Here is a 19,405-nt window from a genome sequence, read left to right as displayed (position 1 = left end):
TATAATAATATATATATATACTAGCTGACCCGACAGACGTTGTTCTGTACCTACGTCTACAATTTTCAATATTTTATACTAATATTTACTGCTTAGTTAAAAATAATAATTACTGTTTTTTGAATTACTATTTACACCAATATATAAGTGATGTTGAATGTAGAACTGTTTCAAATAAAATGATTGTTCTCAATTCCCACGTTAACACTTTAATTATTATTTAACAAATATTAAAAAATGTTCAATAAATTGTATATTAAAAATTATACACTGCGATTTATAGAACAAATTTATTCCAATAGCTCAATTTATTTTATTGCATTTAAGGGTATATAGTATTTTAGCCATACTGTAGATGTGGAGTGTATAAATGAATGATTTTTTGTTTATTCACGACTAAAACATTGATTTTCCAAATTTATCACACTAAAAATGATCGTCTGCTTTTTGATTTATGGTCATAGCATAAGATACTCATGTTGAAAATTGAAATCTTTTAAAAAGTACAACAAATTCAGAAAGAATTAATTATAGCATTCGCGGCAAAGGTGCAATATCACCTTTTATTTTTCTCACCCAAAATAATTGCTTCAATAATGTTGCCTATAATTTTATAATTTTGTACCATATTTTAACTGGCTAATTTTAATATCTAAATTGCATTTTTTCTCTAATAAATCAATATACATTATTGCTTAAGTTTATATTGAAGTGAATTAATTTGTTCAAATCCTGTTCACATGTGCTCTATCCAATTACGATCAACAAAATTATTGCTCTGTAAATTTTTTTTACTGTGCTCCAATTTACTTGATATTTTGAAATAGGCTAATCTTATCTTAATTTCAATGTTTTAACAATTTGCACTCCGTCACCATCCACAGCATTAATTGGATTATTACTCTTTTAATTCTGATTTTATCAGAAACTTGTATATACACTATTTTAAAGGTGATTAAATGAGCTACACTTTCTCTATCATTATTTTACCGTAACTTCTCTTATTGTAAAACGGCGAAGGGTTAAAGGGCTCGAAAGATCTCTGGTTGGACAGCTCTTAATTAATCATACATCTATCAATATTTGTGTAACGAAAAAATAATAACAATAAATAATTAGTCAGAAAAATACCTCGAATTTTCTTTATATATATACTTTTATACGTATTTTTCAGAGGTATTTGATGAGAAATTGGTTGTTTTTTTTAAAATGTTTTTTTTTTCATGAAATCATGAGTTTTTAAGAATCATTTGTACTAAAGTTGTGGTATTTTCTAGAATCCATCAAGATCTCTTAAACCAAGTTAATTCTAGATTGAATACGATTATTTTTAATTTTGGTGGATATGGCACTCAAAGTATTTGATTTAATGAAAAAAAAACATTGCATGCGTCCTTTATCTGCATGATAGCTCACTCATTTTAACACGTCAGAAGTACTCATTTTAAAGCTTATTTTGAGCACTATAAAAACCCATTTTCATATCTAGCCTAATAATGTTCCTAAACACTATAAAATAACGTTTTATTAAGATTTTAATTGATATAATTCTGTTCATTACATGATTTTCGTTAAAATGTATATTTTTGAAGGTGTTAGCAACAAATGATGAAAAACGCAAAAAAGAAACAAATATTCAGTAGCCAGTAACTTGAAAAGTATTTCCTTTTTTGAAAAACATTATTAAATATTTTTCTCGTATAATTAGTTCTTTTATCGATACCCAACGTTATTTTGAAAAAAGTAAAATTACACCACTGAAAAGAAATGTCATCCACCCGAGAAGTGGTAAAGGAGTCTAAATTGTTTTCACTTCTGAAGAGTAAGGTGAACCTAGTTCCAAAATTCCAAACGAATTGGAAAATAGTAAAAAGTTCAGACCCAAAGCGCTCCATTGAGTAAATATTCCGTACCCAATGACAAACATATGAATTTTTGACACAATGAAACTTCTAAATAATTTTTTTTGTATTGCGACTTAGTATAGTAAGGCAAAACGACTGCAAATTGAATTTGTTGAGCGCAATCACTTATGGCTCGCTCCTTTGCGCGAATTCGTACGGCGAATCTGTTCGCAAAGTGCGCAAACAAAATTATTGCAAGCAAAAGCAAACCACGCGCACGTCAGACGCATGCGCAGACTGCATCACTTGTCAAATGCATGTTATATTATTTGCATCTTATATTAATTTAATTTTTGGCACATCTCAGCTGCTTTTCGGCATTAATAATGTAGACATTACATTTTCCTTATTCATAATTATGAATTATTATATTCTAATATTGCCTTAGCCTATAAGTGAATAGAAATGTTTGGCAAATGACAGTCCTCAATTGTTTTTAATGTCAAACTAAGCTTCAAATATTTTCAAGGGCAAACAATGATAAGCGGTTTTTTGTAATTTTTTCTATTTATTTCTACAATTTAACTATATTTCTATGAATCAAAACATTCTAAAAAATTTCCCGAACAAACTTCAGGAAGATTCATGAAAATCCGAATTATAGTTTAGGAGGAAATATGAAACTTACATTGTTACAGAAGAATTTTATATATAAGATATATATATATATATATATGTAAAAAAAAATATAATTACCTGTTGAAAATAGGGTTCCTCCTGAATAGCCCCAAGGGGTCCCGGTTGTTCAGGAGGTGTCAGTTCCACACTCTCTCCCGTAAACTCAGAATCAAAGTACCTCGTATCAGTGTCTGAGGTCACTTGGGGCTTGAAGGGGGGCATAATCTACAAATAATTCAAATTAGAATTAAATTTGATACTTGTGTCTTAAAAACATGGTGCTTCCACTAAAAAGGAGAACCCCCGGTTTATTTTTCTAGTATTTTGATGAAACTTTGCATTGTCATAGTGTTGATAGTCTAACCAAACAGGATAAAATATTATAGGCCTAAGAGAAGTGGTTTAATTATAAAAATTAATTAACCATCAATTTCATCACCATGAAAAGTTTCATCAAAATCCCAGAAGAGTAAACCTGAAGTTCTCCTTGTAAGCTATTATTATTATATTATCTATTATTATCTTCTATATATATAAAAATAAGTCGGGTTTTCCTTCCTGACGAAATAACTCCAGAACGCACGAACCGATTTCGACAATTTTGCATTCGTTGGAAAGGACTCGAGCTCCGCAAGGTTTATAGCTAAGAAAATTAGTTGTGCATGGCATCGTGCCTTAATGCAAGCTGCTGAAACTTCACGCACCGTAATTAAAAATTCGAGTAATGACATTAGTGACAATTATCAGAATTATGCTTGGTTAAGTCAACGAGCAATTCTTGCCGCAAAGAATAATGATGTACACGCACTGAATTTCACCATTCAATCAAAAATTGCTGGCGATTTGGTGACATACCAATGATTCCGACTGCTCTTCCGTTTGACTTCAAACGATTGCAATTTCCAGTTCGCAATGACAAGTCTCCAGGCCAATTGCTTAGTGTTTGCGGGATAAATTTCAAATAGATTATTTAGAAAATCATGGTTTTTCACATGGGCAGTTATACGTTGCCTGTTCACGAGTTGGAAAACCATCCGCTTTGTTTGTGTTAACGTCAGACCAAAAAACAAAAAAATTTGGTTTACCAAAGAGCACTTCAATGAAACGGATAATTTGCGGATTCACTTTCATTTACTTAAAGAAGTTCAACTAAAAGACACTTCATTTTTGTAATCAAAATAAATTCGTTACTGTTGTGTAATAAAATCAAATTTTTCCTTTTCAAATATGAAACAAACAAAAAATTTCTTCATCTTTCTCACGAAACCATCTGGTGGCGAAACAGAGTTCGTCGGGTTTGCCAGTTAATAATAATTATTTATCATTTATCCTTTCTATTACTTGTTTCTGTTCGAGTTCAGTCCAATTGATGGAGCTGAAGAAAGGATGGGCCATAATGTCCCTGACATCGTTCTCTCCTCCTCCTAAACGAGCAGCAGGATTTTTGGCTAATAAACCTGACAGGACGCTCTTGGCCTCAGGCGAGATTGTCCTGGGAAATTTGACTTCTTCGACTAAGATTAAGGTGAATAGGACATCGTGGTCTCTGTTGTAGAACGGTAACCTGCCGCACATCTGGAAAAAGATAAAGGATAAAGTATATATATATATATATATATATATATATATATATATATATATATATATATATATATATATATATAGTTAGATAAAGCAAGCATTTGAATAAATTTGTTTCGATAAAATTCAAACAGAATTTATAAGATTTAAGCAGATATTTTGAACACTAGTTAGAAATGATAAAATTGAGTTTAAAATTGCACAAGGTTGTTACAAACTGAAAAATCTAGATGGAAATGAGATAATCCAGCTAAAAAATGACAAAATCTAGTTAAAAAATAGCAGAAATTGCAAAATTCAGTTAAAAATTTCTAGATATAGTTGCAAATGGCAAAATCTTGTTAGGAATTGCAGAATCCAGTTGGAAATGGCAAAATCTAGTTGGAAATTGAAAAATCAAGTTAGACATGGCAAATCCTAACTAGAAAATAGCAAAAGCTGGTAAAAATTTATATTTATATTTTATATTTATATTTTATATTTATATTTTATATTTATATTTATATTTTATATTTTATATTTATATTCATATTTATATTCATATTCATATTTATATTTATATTTATATTTATATTTATAGTTGAACATTGAAAAATCGAGTTAGACATGGCAAATCCTAACTAGAAAATAGCAAAACCTGGTAATAAATTTCAGAATTCAGTTAAGAATTTCAAAATTTATTTAAAAATGACGAAATCTAGTTAAGAATTGTAGAATCCAGTTGGAATCGACAAAATCCAGTTAAACATGGCAAATCCTAACTAGAAAATAGCAAAAGTTAATAAGAAATTGCAGAATTCAGATAAAAGTTTCAAAATTTAGTTACAAATGGCACAATCTAGTTAGGAATTGCAGAATCCAGTTGAAAACGACAAAATCCAGTTGGAAATGTCAAAATCTAGTTAGAAATTGAAAAATTAAGTTAGACACAGCAATTCCTAACTAGAAAATAGAAAAAGCTGGTCAGAAATTGCAGAATTCAGTTAAAAACAGCAAAATTTCTAAATTTAGTTAAAAATGACGAAATCTAGTTAGGAATTGCAGAATCTAATTTGAATTGACAAAATCTAGTTGGAAACGGCAAAATCTTGTTAGAAAATTGAAAAATCAAGTTAGACATGGCAAATCCTAAGTAGAAATTGGTAAAAGCTTGTCCGAAATTGCAAAAATGGCAAAATCTAGTTAAATTAAAGCTGATAAGAAATTGCATAATTCAGTTAAAAATTTCAAAATTTAGTTAAAAATGACAAAATCTAGTAAAGAATTGCAGAATCCAGTTGGAAACTGGACTAAATCCAGTTGAAAATGACAAAATCTAGTTGGAAATTGAAAAATCAAGTTAGACACAGCAAATCCTAACTAGAAAATAGTAAAAGCTGGTCAGAAATTGCAGAATTCAGTTGAAAATTTCAAAATTTAGTTAAAAATGACAAAATCTAGTTAAGAATTGCAGAATCCAGTTGGAAACAACAAAATGCAGTTGGAAATGGCAAAATCTAGTTAGAAATTGAAAAATTAAGTTAGACACAGCAATTCCTAACTAGAAAATAGAAAAAGCTGGTCAGAAATTGCAGAATTCAGTTAAAAATTGCAAAATTCAGTTAAAAATTGCAGAATTCAGTTGTAAATTTAAAATCTAGTTGGAAATTGAAAAATCAAGTTAAACCTGGCAAATCCTAACTAAAAAAATAGCAAAAGCTGGTAAGAAACTGCAGAATTCAGTTAAAAATTTCAAAATTTAGTTAAAAATTACAAAATTTAGTTAAAAATTGAAAGATATAGTTGCAAATGGCAAAATCTAGTTAGGAATTGCAGAATCCAGTTGGAAACGACAAAATCTAGTTGTAAATGGCAAAATCTAGTTGGAAATTGAAAGATCAAGTTAGACATAGCAAATCCTAACTAGAAAATAGCAAAAGCTGATAAGAAATTGCAGAATTCACTTAAAAATTGCAAAATTCTGTTGAAAATTGCAAGATATAGTTACAAATGACGAAATCTAGTTAGGAATTGCAGAATCCAGTTGGAAACGACAAAATCCAGTTGGAAATTGAAAAATCAAGTTAAACATGGCAAATCCTAACTATAAAATAGCAAAAGCTGGTAAGAAATTGCAGAATTCAGTTAAAAATTTCAAAATTTAGCTAAAAATGACGAAATCTAGTGAAGAATCGCAGAATCCAGTTGGAAACGACAAAATCCAGTTGGAAATTGAAAAATCAAGTTAAACATCGCAAATCCTAATTGGAAAATAGCAAAAGCTGTTAAGAAATTGCATAATTCAGTTAAAAATTGCAAAATTCAGTTAAAAATAGTAATATATAGTTATAAATGGCAAAATCTAGTTAAGAATTGCAGAATTCAGTTGGAAACGACAAAAACAAATGGAAATGTTAAAATCTAGTTGGAAATTGAAAAATCAAGTTAAACATGGCAAATCCTAACCATAAAATAGCAAAAGCTGGTAAGAAATTGCAAAATTCAGTTAAAAATTGCAAGATGTAGTTGCAAATGGCAAAATCTAGTTAGGAATAGCAGAATTCAGTTGAAAACAACAAAATCCAGTTGGAAATTGAAAAATCTAGTTGGAAGTTGAAAAATAAAGTTAGACATGGCAAATCCTAACTGGAAAATAGCAAAAGCTGGTAAGAAATTACAAAATTCAGTTGAAAATTTCAAAATTTAGTTAAAAATGGCAAAATCTAGTTAAGAATTGCAGAATCCAATTTGAATTGACAAAATCCAGTTGGAAATAACAACATTTAGTTAGAAATTGTAAAGTTTGGTCAGAAAAATGTAAAATTTATTCAGAAATTGCAAAATCTAACAAGTACTTTCAAAATCTAGTCAAATATTTTGTAATATAGTTCAGAAATATGAATTTTAATCAGAAATGACCAAATCTAGTCATAAATTACCAAACTTAATCACCAAAAAAAAAAGAACTGCCATGTTTTATACTTATACGTATTGCCACGCTTTCTGGTTATCACTTATCACTTACCATTTCGTACATGACCACACCGACACCCCACCAATCTACGGCCCTGCCGTAATCATTGTCTTCCAGCACTTCTGGTGCTAAATATTCGGGTGTTCCACAAAACGTCTTTGTCGTCCGCCCATAAGTTATGTCCTCCTTGCAAAGACCGAAATCTGCAATTTTGATATGACCGTCTTTGTCCAGGAGAAGGTTTTCCAGTTTCAGATCTCTATAAATGATACCCTGAAAGAAAAATCATAGAGAGACATCTGATGAGTATCCAAATATGTATTAGCTTATTTTTATTTATTTACCTGAGAATGTAGATATCCAAGGGCTGATATAATTTCAGCTCCATAGAACCTCGTCCTCTCTTCAGAAAAGATTCTATCTCTACTCAGATGAAAGAATAATTCACCACCGTTTACATACTCCATAACAAAACACAATCGATTAGGAGTTTGGAAAGAATATTTCAAAGACTGCAATAGAAATAAGAATAATAATATAGAAAAAGAATAATAGAAACAATCTTGGGTGAATTTTGTTTCTACTACTTACAATTAAAAATGGGTGTTTTGTCGTCCTCAGCACTCTATTCTCTGTTAAAGTGTGCTCTACTTCATCTTTTTGTATGATGACTTCTTTCTTGAGAATTTTGATGGCGTACAAATGCTGTGTTGCTTTTTCTCTGCACAGAATTACTTTACCAAAGGTGCCTTTGCCTAAAACTTTCAGGAACTCAAAATTCTCCAAAGTCTGAGGAGAAAAAGACAATAAATCAATGATTCTATACATGTAGTTAGTATCATAATTATAAAATTTAATTTAATTTTTTTTTCAGGAAGGACTACATCACTTGTAGCTCAAGAGTTTGATTTATGTTTTCAGGCAGCCTACAAAATTTTCAGATAGTCCAAAATGTGTTTAGATAGATTCATACATAATCATCTTCAGACTGTGCGAAACATTTGTAGACATTGTAAAGATTTCAGACAGTCCAAAAAGTCGCCAGACAGTCCAAAAAGTCGTCAGGCAGTCCAAAAAGTTTTCAGACAGTCCAAAAAGTTTTAAGACAGTCCAAAAAGTTTTAAGACAGTCCAAAAAGTTTTAAGACAGTCCAAAAAGTTTTAAGACAGTCCAAAAAGTTTTAAGACAGTCCAAAAAGTTTTAAGACAGTCCAAAAAGTTTTCAGACAGTCCAAAAAGTCGCCAGACGGTCCAAAAATTAGTCAGACGGTCCAAAAAGTCGCCAGACGGTCCAAAAATTAGTCAGACGGTCCAAAAAGTCGCCAGACGGTCCAAAAATTAGTCAGACGGTCCAAAAATTAGTCAGACGGTCCAAAAATTAGTCAGACGGTCCAAAAATTAGTCAGACAGTCCAAAAAGTTGTCAGACAGTCCAAAAATTTGTCAGACAGTCCAAAAATTAGTCAGACAGTCCAAAAATTAGTCAGACAGTCCAAAAATTAGTCAGACAGTCCAAAAATTAGTCAGACAGTCCAAAAATTAGTCAGACAGTCGTCAGGCAGTCCAAAAAAGTAGTCAGGCAGTCCAAAAAAGTAGTCAGGCAGTCAAAAAAGTAGTCAGGCAGTCAAAAAAGTAGTCAGGCAGTCAAAAAAGTAGTCAGGCAGTCAAAAAAGTAGTCAGGCAGTCAAAAAAGTAGTCAGACAGTCCAAAAAGTTGTCAGACAGTCCAAAAAGTAGTCAGACAGTCCAAAAAGTAGTCAGACAGTCCAAAAAGTAGTCAGACAGTCCAAAAATTAGTCAGACAGTCCAAAAAGTCGCCGGACAGTCCAAAAAGTCGCCAGACAGTCCAAAAAGTCGCCAGACAGTAAAAAAAGTCATCAGACAGTCAAAAAAGTCATCAGACAGTCAAAAAAGTCATCAGACAGTCAAAAAATTAGTCAGGCAGTCAAAAAAGTCGTCAGACAGTCAAAAAATTAGTCAAGCAGTCCAAAAAGTCGTCAGGCAGTCCAAAAAGTCGTCAGGCAGTCCAAAAAGTCGTCAGGCAGTCCAAAAAGTCGTCAGGCAGTCCAAAAAGTCGTCAGGCAGTCCAAAAAGTCGTCAGGCAGTCCAAAAAGTCGTCAGGCAGTCCAAAAAGTCGCCAGACAGTCCAAAAAGTCGTCGGACGTCCTGGGACTCCGTCAGACGTCCTGGGACTTCGTCGGACGTCCTGGGACTTCGTCGGACGTCCTGGGACTTTCTCAGACGTCCTGGGACATCCTCAGACGTCCTGGGACATCCTCAGACGTCCTGGGACATCCTCAGACGTCCTGGGACATCCTCAGACGTCCTGGAACATCCTCAGACGTCCTGGGACTTCCTCAGACGTCCTGGGACTTCCTCAGACGTCCTGGGACTTCCTCAGACGTCCTGGGACTTCCTCAGACGTCCTGGGACTTCCTCAGACGTCCTGGGACTTCCTCAGACGTCCTGGGACTTCCTCAGACGTCCTGGGACTTCCTCAGACGTCCTGGGACTTCCTCAGACGTCCTGGGACTTCCTCAGACGTCCTGGGACTTCCTCAGACGTCCTGGGACTTCCTCAGACGTCCTGGGACTTCCTCAGACGTCCTGGGACTTCCTCAGACGTCCTGGGACTCCGTCGGACGTCCTGGGACTCCGTCGGACGTCCTGGGACTCCGTCGGACGTCCTGGGACTTCGTCAGACGTCCTGGGACTCCGTCAGACGTCCTGGGACTCCGTCAGACGTCCTGGGACTTCCTCAGACGTCCTGGGACTTTGTCGGACGTCCTGGGACTTCGTCAGACAACTTTAAACGCTCTCAGACAACTCGGAACGTTCTCAGACAACTCAGAACGTCTTCAGACAACTTGAATCTTTATCACAAGGTTCTACGTCTGCCATTAATAACGTTTAACTTTGTTGGCGAACGTAAAAAATAAACTATGATCTACAATGACACTTACAACTTTCTTCTTTCCACTGAATTTGCCTGTTGATGTACCCTGCAACGAAAATTTGGCCGATAACTCATCTTCAGCAACCTCAGCTGCCATATCGACATCATCATTCAGACTTTGTGAATCCTCAGAATTTGCCAGACGATTTGAAACATAACGAATTGCTTCCATCCAACCTTGGCGTTCCTAAAAAAATAGAAAAGACACAGAAATCAGCACAAGAAAATACTGGAAAGTAAAACCTGAATTATTCTGGTATACCATTACCATTGTATAAAAAGTACAAAAATATAAAAACTGAATTGACAATTGATGTCAATTTCAAACAATGTCAGGTTTTTTTTATAAATATTTGTACTATTTCAAGATTATCTTACTATGACCATTGCGTACTCCAAGCAGATATAAAATTCTGGCATAAACAATATACTAAATCTCCTGATAAGTAAATTTTTACTAATTAACGTGCCCATATTTGCAATATCTAGAATACTATGAACACTATCTTATTTTTATTGTCGAATGACAAGATAATAATAAATATATAATGATGCTTACAAATTCAGGATGCATTTTATTGAATAATACTAATTTTGCCAAAAATATTCAACTTGCTACCTAATTTTAGGAGTGTTTAAGTCATTCTGAATCGTTTGACACCAAAATTGCAAAAATAGGACGCTCTTGAAAAAGTAAGCAGGGCTCTTAAGAAAGCAAGCAGGGCTCTTATGAAAGTAAGCAGGGCTCTTAAAGAGGTAGACAGGACTCTTACAAGTAGGCAGGACTCTTAAGAAAGTAAGCAGGGCTCTTGAAAAGTAAGCAGGGCTCTTGAAAAGTAAGCAGGGCTCTTGAAAAGTAAGCAGGGCTCTTAAAAAGTAAGCAGGGCTCTTAAAAAGTAAGCAGAGGACTCTTAAAAAGTAAGCAGAGGACTCTTGAAAAGTAAGCAGAGGACTCTTGAAAAGTAAGCAGGACTCTTGAAAAGTAAGCAGGACTCTTGAAAAGTAAGCAGAGGACTCTTGAAAAGTAAGCAGAGGACTCTTGAAAAGTAAGCAGAGGACTCTTGAAAAGTAAGCAGGACTCTTGAAAAGTAAGCAGGACTCTTGAAAAGTAAGCAGGACTCTTGAAAAGTAAGCAGGACTCTTGAAAAGTAAGCAGGACTCTTGAAAAGTAAGCAGGACTCTTGAAAAGTAAGCAGGACTCTTGAAAAGTAAGCAGGACTCTTGAAAAGTAAGCAGGACTCTTGAAAAGTAAGCAGGACTCTTGAAAAATGTAAGCAGCGGACTCTTGAAAAATGTAAGCAGCGGACTCTTGAAAAATGTAAGCAGCGGACTCTTGAAAAATGTAAGCAGCGGACTCTTGAAAAATGTAAGCAGCGGACTCTTAAAAAATGGTAGGCGGAGGACTTAAAAAATGGTAGGCGGAGGACTCTTAAAAAATGTAAGCAGAGTACTCTTAAAAAATGTAAGCAGAGGACTCTTGAAAAAATAAGCAGAGGACTCTTGAAAAACTAAAACCTGGAGGACTCATGAAAAAAATCTGTAGGGGCTAAAAGAAAAAAAACTGTAGGACTACTCTTGAGAAAAAAAAACCTGTAGGACTCTTGAAAAAAACTGTAAAATGAGCCGTAAAAAGCCTTTTAAAAAAACTGTATTACTTAAAAATTGTGCAAGACTCTTAAAAATTATTAGTCCTAAAAATTGTGTTAGACTGAAAAACTATGTGAAAATCTTACAAAAAAATATGTACAACTCTTAAAAAGAATCTGCAGGACCCTTAAAAATTATTTACAGCCCTCAAAAAATTGTTTAAGGCTCGTAAAAAATGCGCAAAGACCTCAAAAAATTGTGTAAGGTTCGTAAAAAATGTGCAAAAACCCTCAAAAAATATGTAAAACTTATAAAAAATGTGCAAAGCCATCAAAAAATCCTAAAAAGTTTGCAAAGCGCTCAAAAAATGAGTAAAGCCCTCAAAAAGTCTGAAGCTTAAAAAATAATGAAAGCTCTCAAAAAATTGGGTAAGGGTCGTAAAAAATGTGCAAATCCCTCAAAAAATATGTAAAGCTCCTAAAAAATGTGCAAAGCTATATAAAAATCATTAAAGCTCCTAAAAAGTTTGCAAAGCGCTCAAAATGTCTATGAAGCCCTCAAAACAGTCTGAAGCTTAAAAATAATTAAAGCTCTCAAAAATTGGGTAAGAAAAAAAAACCTGGAGGACTCTGGGAATAAAAACCTGGAGGACCCTTGAAAAAAAATCCTCGACTACTCTTGAAAAAAAATTCTATTGGACTCTAAAAGAAAAAACTGTCTGTAGGACTCTTAAAAAAACTGTAAAATGAACCGTAAAAAGCCTTTAAAAGGAACTGTAAGACTTAAAAATTGTGCAAGACTCTTAAAAATTGTACAAGTCCTAAAATTGTGTTAGACTGAAAATTATGTAAAATCTTACAAAGAAATATGTAAAAATCTTACAAAAAAATATGCAGGACCCTTAAAAAATATTTACAGCCCTCAAAAAACTGTTTAAGGCTCGTAAAAATGTGCAAAGACCTCAAACAATTGTGTAAGGGTCGTAAAAGTTTGCTCAAAAAGTCTATAAAGCCCTAACAAAGTCTGAAGCTTGTAAAATAATTAAAGCTCTTGGAGCCAAACTTGCTTCAAGTTAGATTATAGCGTGCCATGACATTAATAATATAGAAACAAAAGTATGTATAGAAAATAATATTCTAAATCAATGTCTAATAAATCATTGTAAATTAGTCAATTATTGAGTTTTAATTAAATATACTTTAGTATTTATGGAATGCGCTCCAGCTCTCAAAAAATTTGGTAAGGCTCGTAAAAAATGTGCAAAGCCGTCAAAAAATCTGTAAAGCTCCTAAAAAGTTTGCAAAGCCCTCAAAAAATCTATAAAGCTCCTAAAAAGTTTGCAAAGCCCTCAAAAAGTCTGTAAAACCCTTACGTGTTCTGATTTTAGTATCAAACGACTCAGAATGACTCGAAAAGTTGCCCTATAAACATCTCTTTCAGGAATTCAAGTCAACTATCTTTATCTACTCACCACATCGCTCTCCACATGGAATGTCCTCTCAATGACCTGCGTCCACTGCAGGCCCCTTATCACGAATGTGTAGGGCTTCGGTCTGTCCTGGGACATGATCTGACACCCCTTGACCGTGAATTTATTAAGGGGCTCACCCAGACAATTCGAGACAGGCCTGTTTTTGAATCCGACCAGGTTTCCATCGTCAAACAGAATGAAGTATCTCGATCTCCAGTTCCTGATGTGTTCGCCTCTTTTGTAGAGGAATCCCTCTTTGACGATGTTGGCAGGGGTGCTGAAGGCGTTGTCGGCGGCCAGAGCTATCTCTGCCATTTTGGTGTTGGCGACTCACTGAAACGGTCTGAAAAAAGAAAATTATATATATATACTTTGTCCTTTCGTAGAACTACTAATTTAAATTAAAGCATTTATTTCTTATCAAATATGTTTGAATTGTAGTAGGATTGACGGATTGCATTCAAAATTTATTTTCCATATTCTTAATCAAATAAACATACTTGTTTACATCTTGCTTAAACTCGATAACATCCTAGAATAAAACTCATTAAGATTTTCTTATAAAATATATACAGATAAAGGATAAATAAGTATCATATAAATGCACATTAAAGATAAAATGAGTTCTTCTACACTTATGTATTTATTCAGCAAGTTTTAGGCATTTTTTAGGCATTTCATGTAAATCTGCCTTTTTGTGGGGCACCTAATTCATTATCGAATGCACACGAGACTCCAATTTGAACGTTGCAATTTACATTTGACAAATTTTGCATTGTGGAATGTATTTTGGATAACAATCTCAGGTGGCTTTAAATATTTATACTTTTGCAGCCTGGATGTAAAAAAATGTACATCAAAGTACATATTGCACAGTGTACACATAACCAAACAAATTTTTTGTTAATCAAACTGTGTAAGAACTTTGTAAGAAGAATAATTTAGTCTTGAACATAAATGTTGTAAAAACGACAAGACTGAAGAAGTCTTCATTATGAAGAAAAAAGTACAGGGCTTATTCCTAAAGTTTGTGTCAGAATTAAATTGTATTACTATAAGTAACACAAGCAAATGCATTTCAACCTAACCTGACATTAATTGTAACCAAAAACCTGCAAAATAAAACTTTAATCATTTTGGGGGTTAAACATCCCACGTACCCAAACAAAAACACTCGACATCCAAACAAAAACCAAAAACTCCATTACAATTATCAACAGCCATTACTTAATCAAACTGCGCACTAAATCCCTCATAAATATTATTATTTACTCCATTACGTGAATCTTTTTACCTTGAATTCAAAATAGTAATCACCAAAAAATCTTGTCCATTCTGCCGCATGCGGGGGGCACTGATCGACACATTAATAGAACTAGGATGTAATAGAAATATTTTGTGGTTGTTTTAGTTTGTTTAGTAATGGAATTTTGCACTTTTAAATCACTTTTTTGTTGAATTTTGTGATTTTTATTCTGTTCTGACGCACATACCACACACACGCCACAGAGACAGAGCGAGGCGTTAGATGGGGGATAGGACGCGAGAAAAATATGGCGATTGCAGCGCTTGGTGGCGGATGGATGAACATTATTCGGTTGACAGTTTCGACTTTATTTATATAAATATTTATTTATATAAATAAAATATATAAATATTTATTTTGTTTAAATACTTATTAAATTCGCATTATTATTATTAATTCAATATTTTTTATATCCATTAAATTAAATCTGCCTGCAGACTCTTTGTTTGACATTTATTAAATGACACCTCGTTTGACACATGTTTGACAGTTGTGACAGTTGTTGGCAATGTTTATTTACATGTTTATTTCATTATTTTAGGTAATTATTTATTATTTCTCGTATTTTACTTTATTTATATTATCATTTAATAATTCATTATTATTTATATATCTATTAAATTAAATCTGCCTGCAGCCTATTCGTTTGACATTTATTAACTGACACCTCGTTTGACAGTTGTGACAGCTCTTGACAATGTTTATTTAATTATTTTAGATAATTATTTATTGTTATGCGTATTTTACTATATTTATATTATCATTTAATAATTCATTATTATTTATATATTTATTATATTAAATACTCTTCTTTTATCTATAATTAAATCTGATTGCAGACCATTTGTTTGACATTTATCAACTGACACTCTGTTTGACAGTTGTGACATTTGACATAATTTTATTTATATATTCTTTCACACATTATCTTTATTTGAATGTTTATTCTATTTAAAATATAACTTAATATAATATAATTCATTATTATTTATATAGTTATTTAATTAAATCTTGTTACAGATCTTTCGTTCGATATTAATTTCTGATAACTTGTTTGACAGTTGTGACAGTTGCTGACAATGTGTATTTAAATATTTATTTCATTTTTGTAGGTAATTATTTATTATTTCACGTATTTTACTATATTTATATTATCATTTAATAATTCATCATTATTTATATTTATATATTATATATTTATATATTATATTATATTATTTATATATTTATTAAATTAAATCTGATTGCAGACCATTCGTTTGACATTTATTAACTGACACTTTGACAGTTGTAACATTTGATATTATTTTATTTATACATTATTTTTATTTGCATGTTTATTCCATTTTAAATATAACTTAATAATTGATTATTATTTATATATTATAGTTATTTAATTAAATCTTGTTGCAAATCTTTCGTTCGATATTAATTTCTGACACCTCGTTTAACAGTTGTGACAGTCGCTTAATTTTTGTAGGTAATTATTTATTATTTCACGTATTTTACTATATTTATATTACCATTTAATACTCCATTATTATTTATATGTATTTACATGTGTATTGTTTCATTTTTTTGACTATTTCAATAATATAATATGCCTGCAGACCAAGCGACATGTGTATTGTTTCATTTTTTTTGACTATTTCATTAATATAATATCTATTAGAATTAAAATATCGTTATATATAACTCTTTAGTCTTTTTTGTCTTCAATTTCCTTATAGTATTTCTTTATTTTTCTTTTAAATTGTTCGCGGTTTTTTGCACGCCATTTTGCCATTTGTATAATCATTGATTATACAAATGCGGAATTGTGTCATTGAATAGTTAAACTGGGAACGGACATTGGCATAATAATATTTATTTTATTTAAATAATTAATAATTAATTATTATTTATATACTAGCTGACCCGGCGAACTTTGTTCCGCTTTAACAAAATATAAATTAACAACAATTAATATATAACTATTTACATTTTTATTACAAATTTAGAAGTTATGTTAAGAAACTATATTGCAAAATGATTTTTTTATTAATTTGTTAATGATTATACTTATTGCTGATTAAAAACACGTCAAATACTCTATTTAATAAGTATAAACAAATATACATAAATACCTAAGTATATAAATAATTACATTCCCATGTTCAAGAAATAAATTTCTCCATCGTCCATGTGGCATCGCTTGCTAATTAAAAAATTAATTAATTTAAAAAATTTATATTAATATATTTGTATCAAAACCAAAACACCGGTTGAGAGTTAATTGAAAGTAAATGCCATGGATAAAATATGAACCATAGATTTAATAAACTAAATATTGGTTTATAATTAATTAATTTTGAATTTGAATGAAAAAATAAAATATATCCTATAAAATTCATATCATATGTCCTTCTCCTGGTTCTAAACTACCTCCCTGCCAATTTTCAGCTAAATCGGTTCAGCCGTTCGTATGTTATAAGTGTTGTAACTAACACGATATACACGTATATATAAAATATATATATATATATATATATATATATATATATATATAATTAGATATAGAATGAGCCAAACAAATCAAAGTATCAAAGCACTTTTGATCCGTATCTCCAAAACGCGTAGACCTACCTTTCCAAAAAAATTATCATCGTCATATAAAGTTAAATAAATATGTCTTATAATTTTTGAATAAAGTTTTATTGGTAAATAACATTACAATGGCCACAGAAATGAGATGTACAGATATGATAATTAACATCAGGCGTTTTTTTTATTCATTATTTATATTATTAATATTCATAATATTAATTAATCAAACAAATCAATCAAATCTTACGTAGAAAGGGTTATATATTTATGTTCATTTCGTCGTCTTCGTACATGTACCAATTAATAATTAATTAATTAATTATTAATTTTTTTTTATTTTATTAATTAGCCACCAAAACATTTACCTATATAAAACATATCTGTTTGCGAAATGAACTTTTTCAGGTGGAGACAACTCCACCGGGCGGTTTTTTTAAAACTACAGCTTTTTTCTTTCCTGCACATCTAAGTGTAATTTTATTTTATTTTTTTTAATTATTTATTATCAATTACACACATGACACTAACTATTTATAAGATTTTTTCGTTATTATCAATAATTATCATTATTAACTATATGGAACCTAAAAAACAAACGTTTCTTTTTTTTATATATATATATATGTCATTTGTCAGAGATTTTTGAAGAAAATATTATTATTGCAATTAAACTGTACATTCAAGTATCAAGCTTCGATATTTTAAATTTTTTTCACTTATGCGATAGTTTTTTTTTAATTATATTAATTTACGATTATAATTATTATTTATATATTTATAGGTGATTAAATCTTAATGGTAATGTGTGAAATTATGCAAACTTTTTCGAAATTTTGAATTGGCTAATAAAACTTGTTTATTAAGACTCACGTACGTTTCGAATCCCAATTTGATCCATCACCAGTGTAATAAAGATGACTCAAATGAAATTCGAAACGTATTTAGGACTATTTAATTGATAAAAAAAATCTATTTAATGAGAGAACTTTCTTGTAAACTATTATTTACTTTGCAAACTGATTTTCAAAAATTCATTACTCCGGCTCTGTTCAAGCTAGAGCTTTGAAATTTGTGTCATTTCGAAGCTAAAGCTATATATTTTCATACAAAAATAAATTTTATTACCAAATTTTAATCGTTGTTAATAAAAAAAAATTGTTGAAAGGTACTATTAATATGTTGTCGATGCAAGTACCTTATTTTCAGTTCTTAATAACAATAAGAATTTGTTAAACAATCGCTATTAAAATTATTTTTGTTTAAAACTATATTGTTTTAGCTTTTAAATAAACCAAAAATAAAGTCTATAATTTAAACAGAACCGGAGTTATAAATTTTGGAAAATAAATAGTCAAGGTAAAAATTACCCAAAGTTAAGAAAGCCCTCTTTTCAAAAATTCATTACTCCAGCTCTGTTCAAGCTAAAGATTTACATTTTGTGTCATTTTGAGGCTAAAACTATATATTTTCATGCAAAAATAAATTTTATTACCAAATTTTAATTGTTATTATTAAAAAAAAAATTCTTGAGAGTAAAGCATTAGCGAGTACTACTAATTTTGTTTATTTTCAGTTGTTAATAACAATAAGAATTTGTTAAATAATCACTATTGCAATTATTTTTGTATGAAACTATATTGTTTTAGCTTTTGAATAAACCAAAAATATAATCTGTAATTTAAACAGAACCGGAGTTATAAATTTTGGAAAATAAATGGTCAAGGTAAAAATTACCCAAAGTTAAGAATGCCCTTCAAAAAAAAAAAAAAAAAAAATTAAAAAAATTCGTTGCAGCCAATTCAAATTCGAAATTTTTATTTAAGTTTGCATTTTTAACTCGAAAAAGTGTCAAGAAATACAAAAGTATATTTATTCTGTTATTTAGATAAGTGTTCGCTGTTTTTTTTATAAAAAATAAATTTTGGAAAATAAAATTCATAGGTTAAAAGAAAATTGACAAAAATAATAAATGATAAAAAATAGATGTAAATCAATTCTAAATGTAAATAGTTAATGTAATTTCTTTATTAGTTACAAAAAAAAGAACAAATTTGGTGCACTGAAGATGGTAAAAATGTTCAATCAAAACGTGTGAAAATAAAAATAAAAATCAAAATCAAAAAATTACAAAAAACTGAAACACTGAAGATGCCAAAAAAGTCCAACCGAAACGTGTGTCAACCAATAAAATAAAAGCTTTTTTTTAATTTTCTTTTACAAATATCGTGTAGCTTGATTCCATATGACAAATAAATAAAATATGAATAATTCCATTATTATTATTATTATTATTATAATTACATACATGATATTTTTCAATGATGAATTCTTCAAAATTTTCTTAAATTAATTATTAATTAATTAATATCAGCAGAAGCGTGCTAATTAATTAATGAATGAATTGTCGATTTAATTTAATTAATGATATTTAATTCGCTACAAATTAA

The 19,405-nt window shown here is 30.7% G+C and overlaps 1 protein-coding gene across 1 annotated transcript in view; it reads right to left on the bottom strand.

The window, feature by feature from the left end:
* The window catches only part of LOC113389813 (RAC-gamma serine/threonine-protein kinase-like), a 29,027-nt gene extending 14,454 nt beyond the window's left edge, over positions 1-14,573 (bottom strand). The window contains exons 1-8 of the mRNA XM_026626820.1: positions 14,361-14,573; positions 13,067-13,409; positions 10,016-10,195; positions 7,648-7,845; positions 7,401-7,568; positions 7,108-7,329; positions 3,864-4,097; positions 2,601-2,747 (exon numbers count right to left, since the gene is read on the bottom strand). Of these exons, the coding sequence (XP_026482605.1) occupies positions 2,601-2,747; positions 3,864-4,097; positions 7,108-7,329; positions 7,401-7,568; positions 7,648-7,845; positions 10,016-10,195; positions 13,067-13,381 (1,464 nt within the window). The 5' untranslated portion in view covers positions 13,382-13,409; positions 14,361-14,573. The remainder of the gene's footprint in view (positions 1-2,600; positions 2,748-3,863; positions 4,098-7,107; positions 7,330-7,400; positions 7,569-7,647; positions 7,846-10,015; positions 10,196-13,066; positions 13,410-14,360) is intronic.
* Positions 14,574-19,405: the final 4,832 nt, after the last annotated feature.

This window comes from Ctenocephalides felis, unplaced genomic scaffold (genome assembly GCF_003426905.1).
Source record: "Ctenocephalides felis isolate EL2017-DRISC unplaced genomic scaffold, ASM342690v1 CF-g0.4_SCAFFOLD_03573, whole genome shotgun sequence".
Classification (NCBI taxonomy): Eukaryota; Metazoa; Arthropoda; class Insecta; order Siphonaptera; family Pulicidae; genus Ctenocephalides; species Ctenocephalides felis.
Note: the sequence above shows the minus strand (reverse complement) of the source record. Positions and strands in the feature narration are given on the sequence as shown.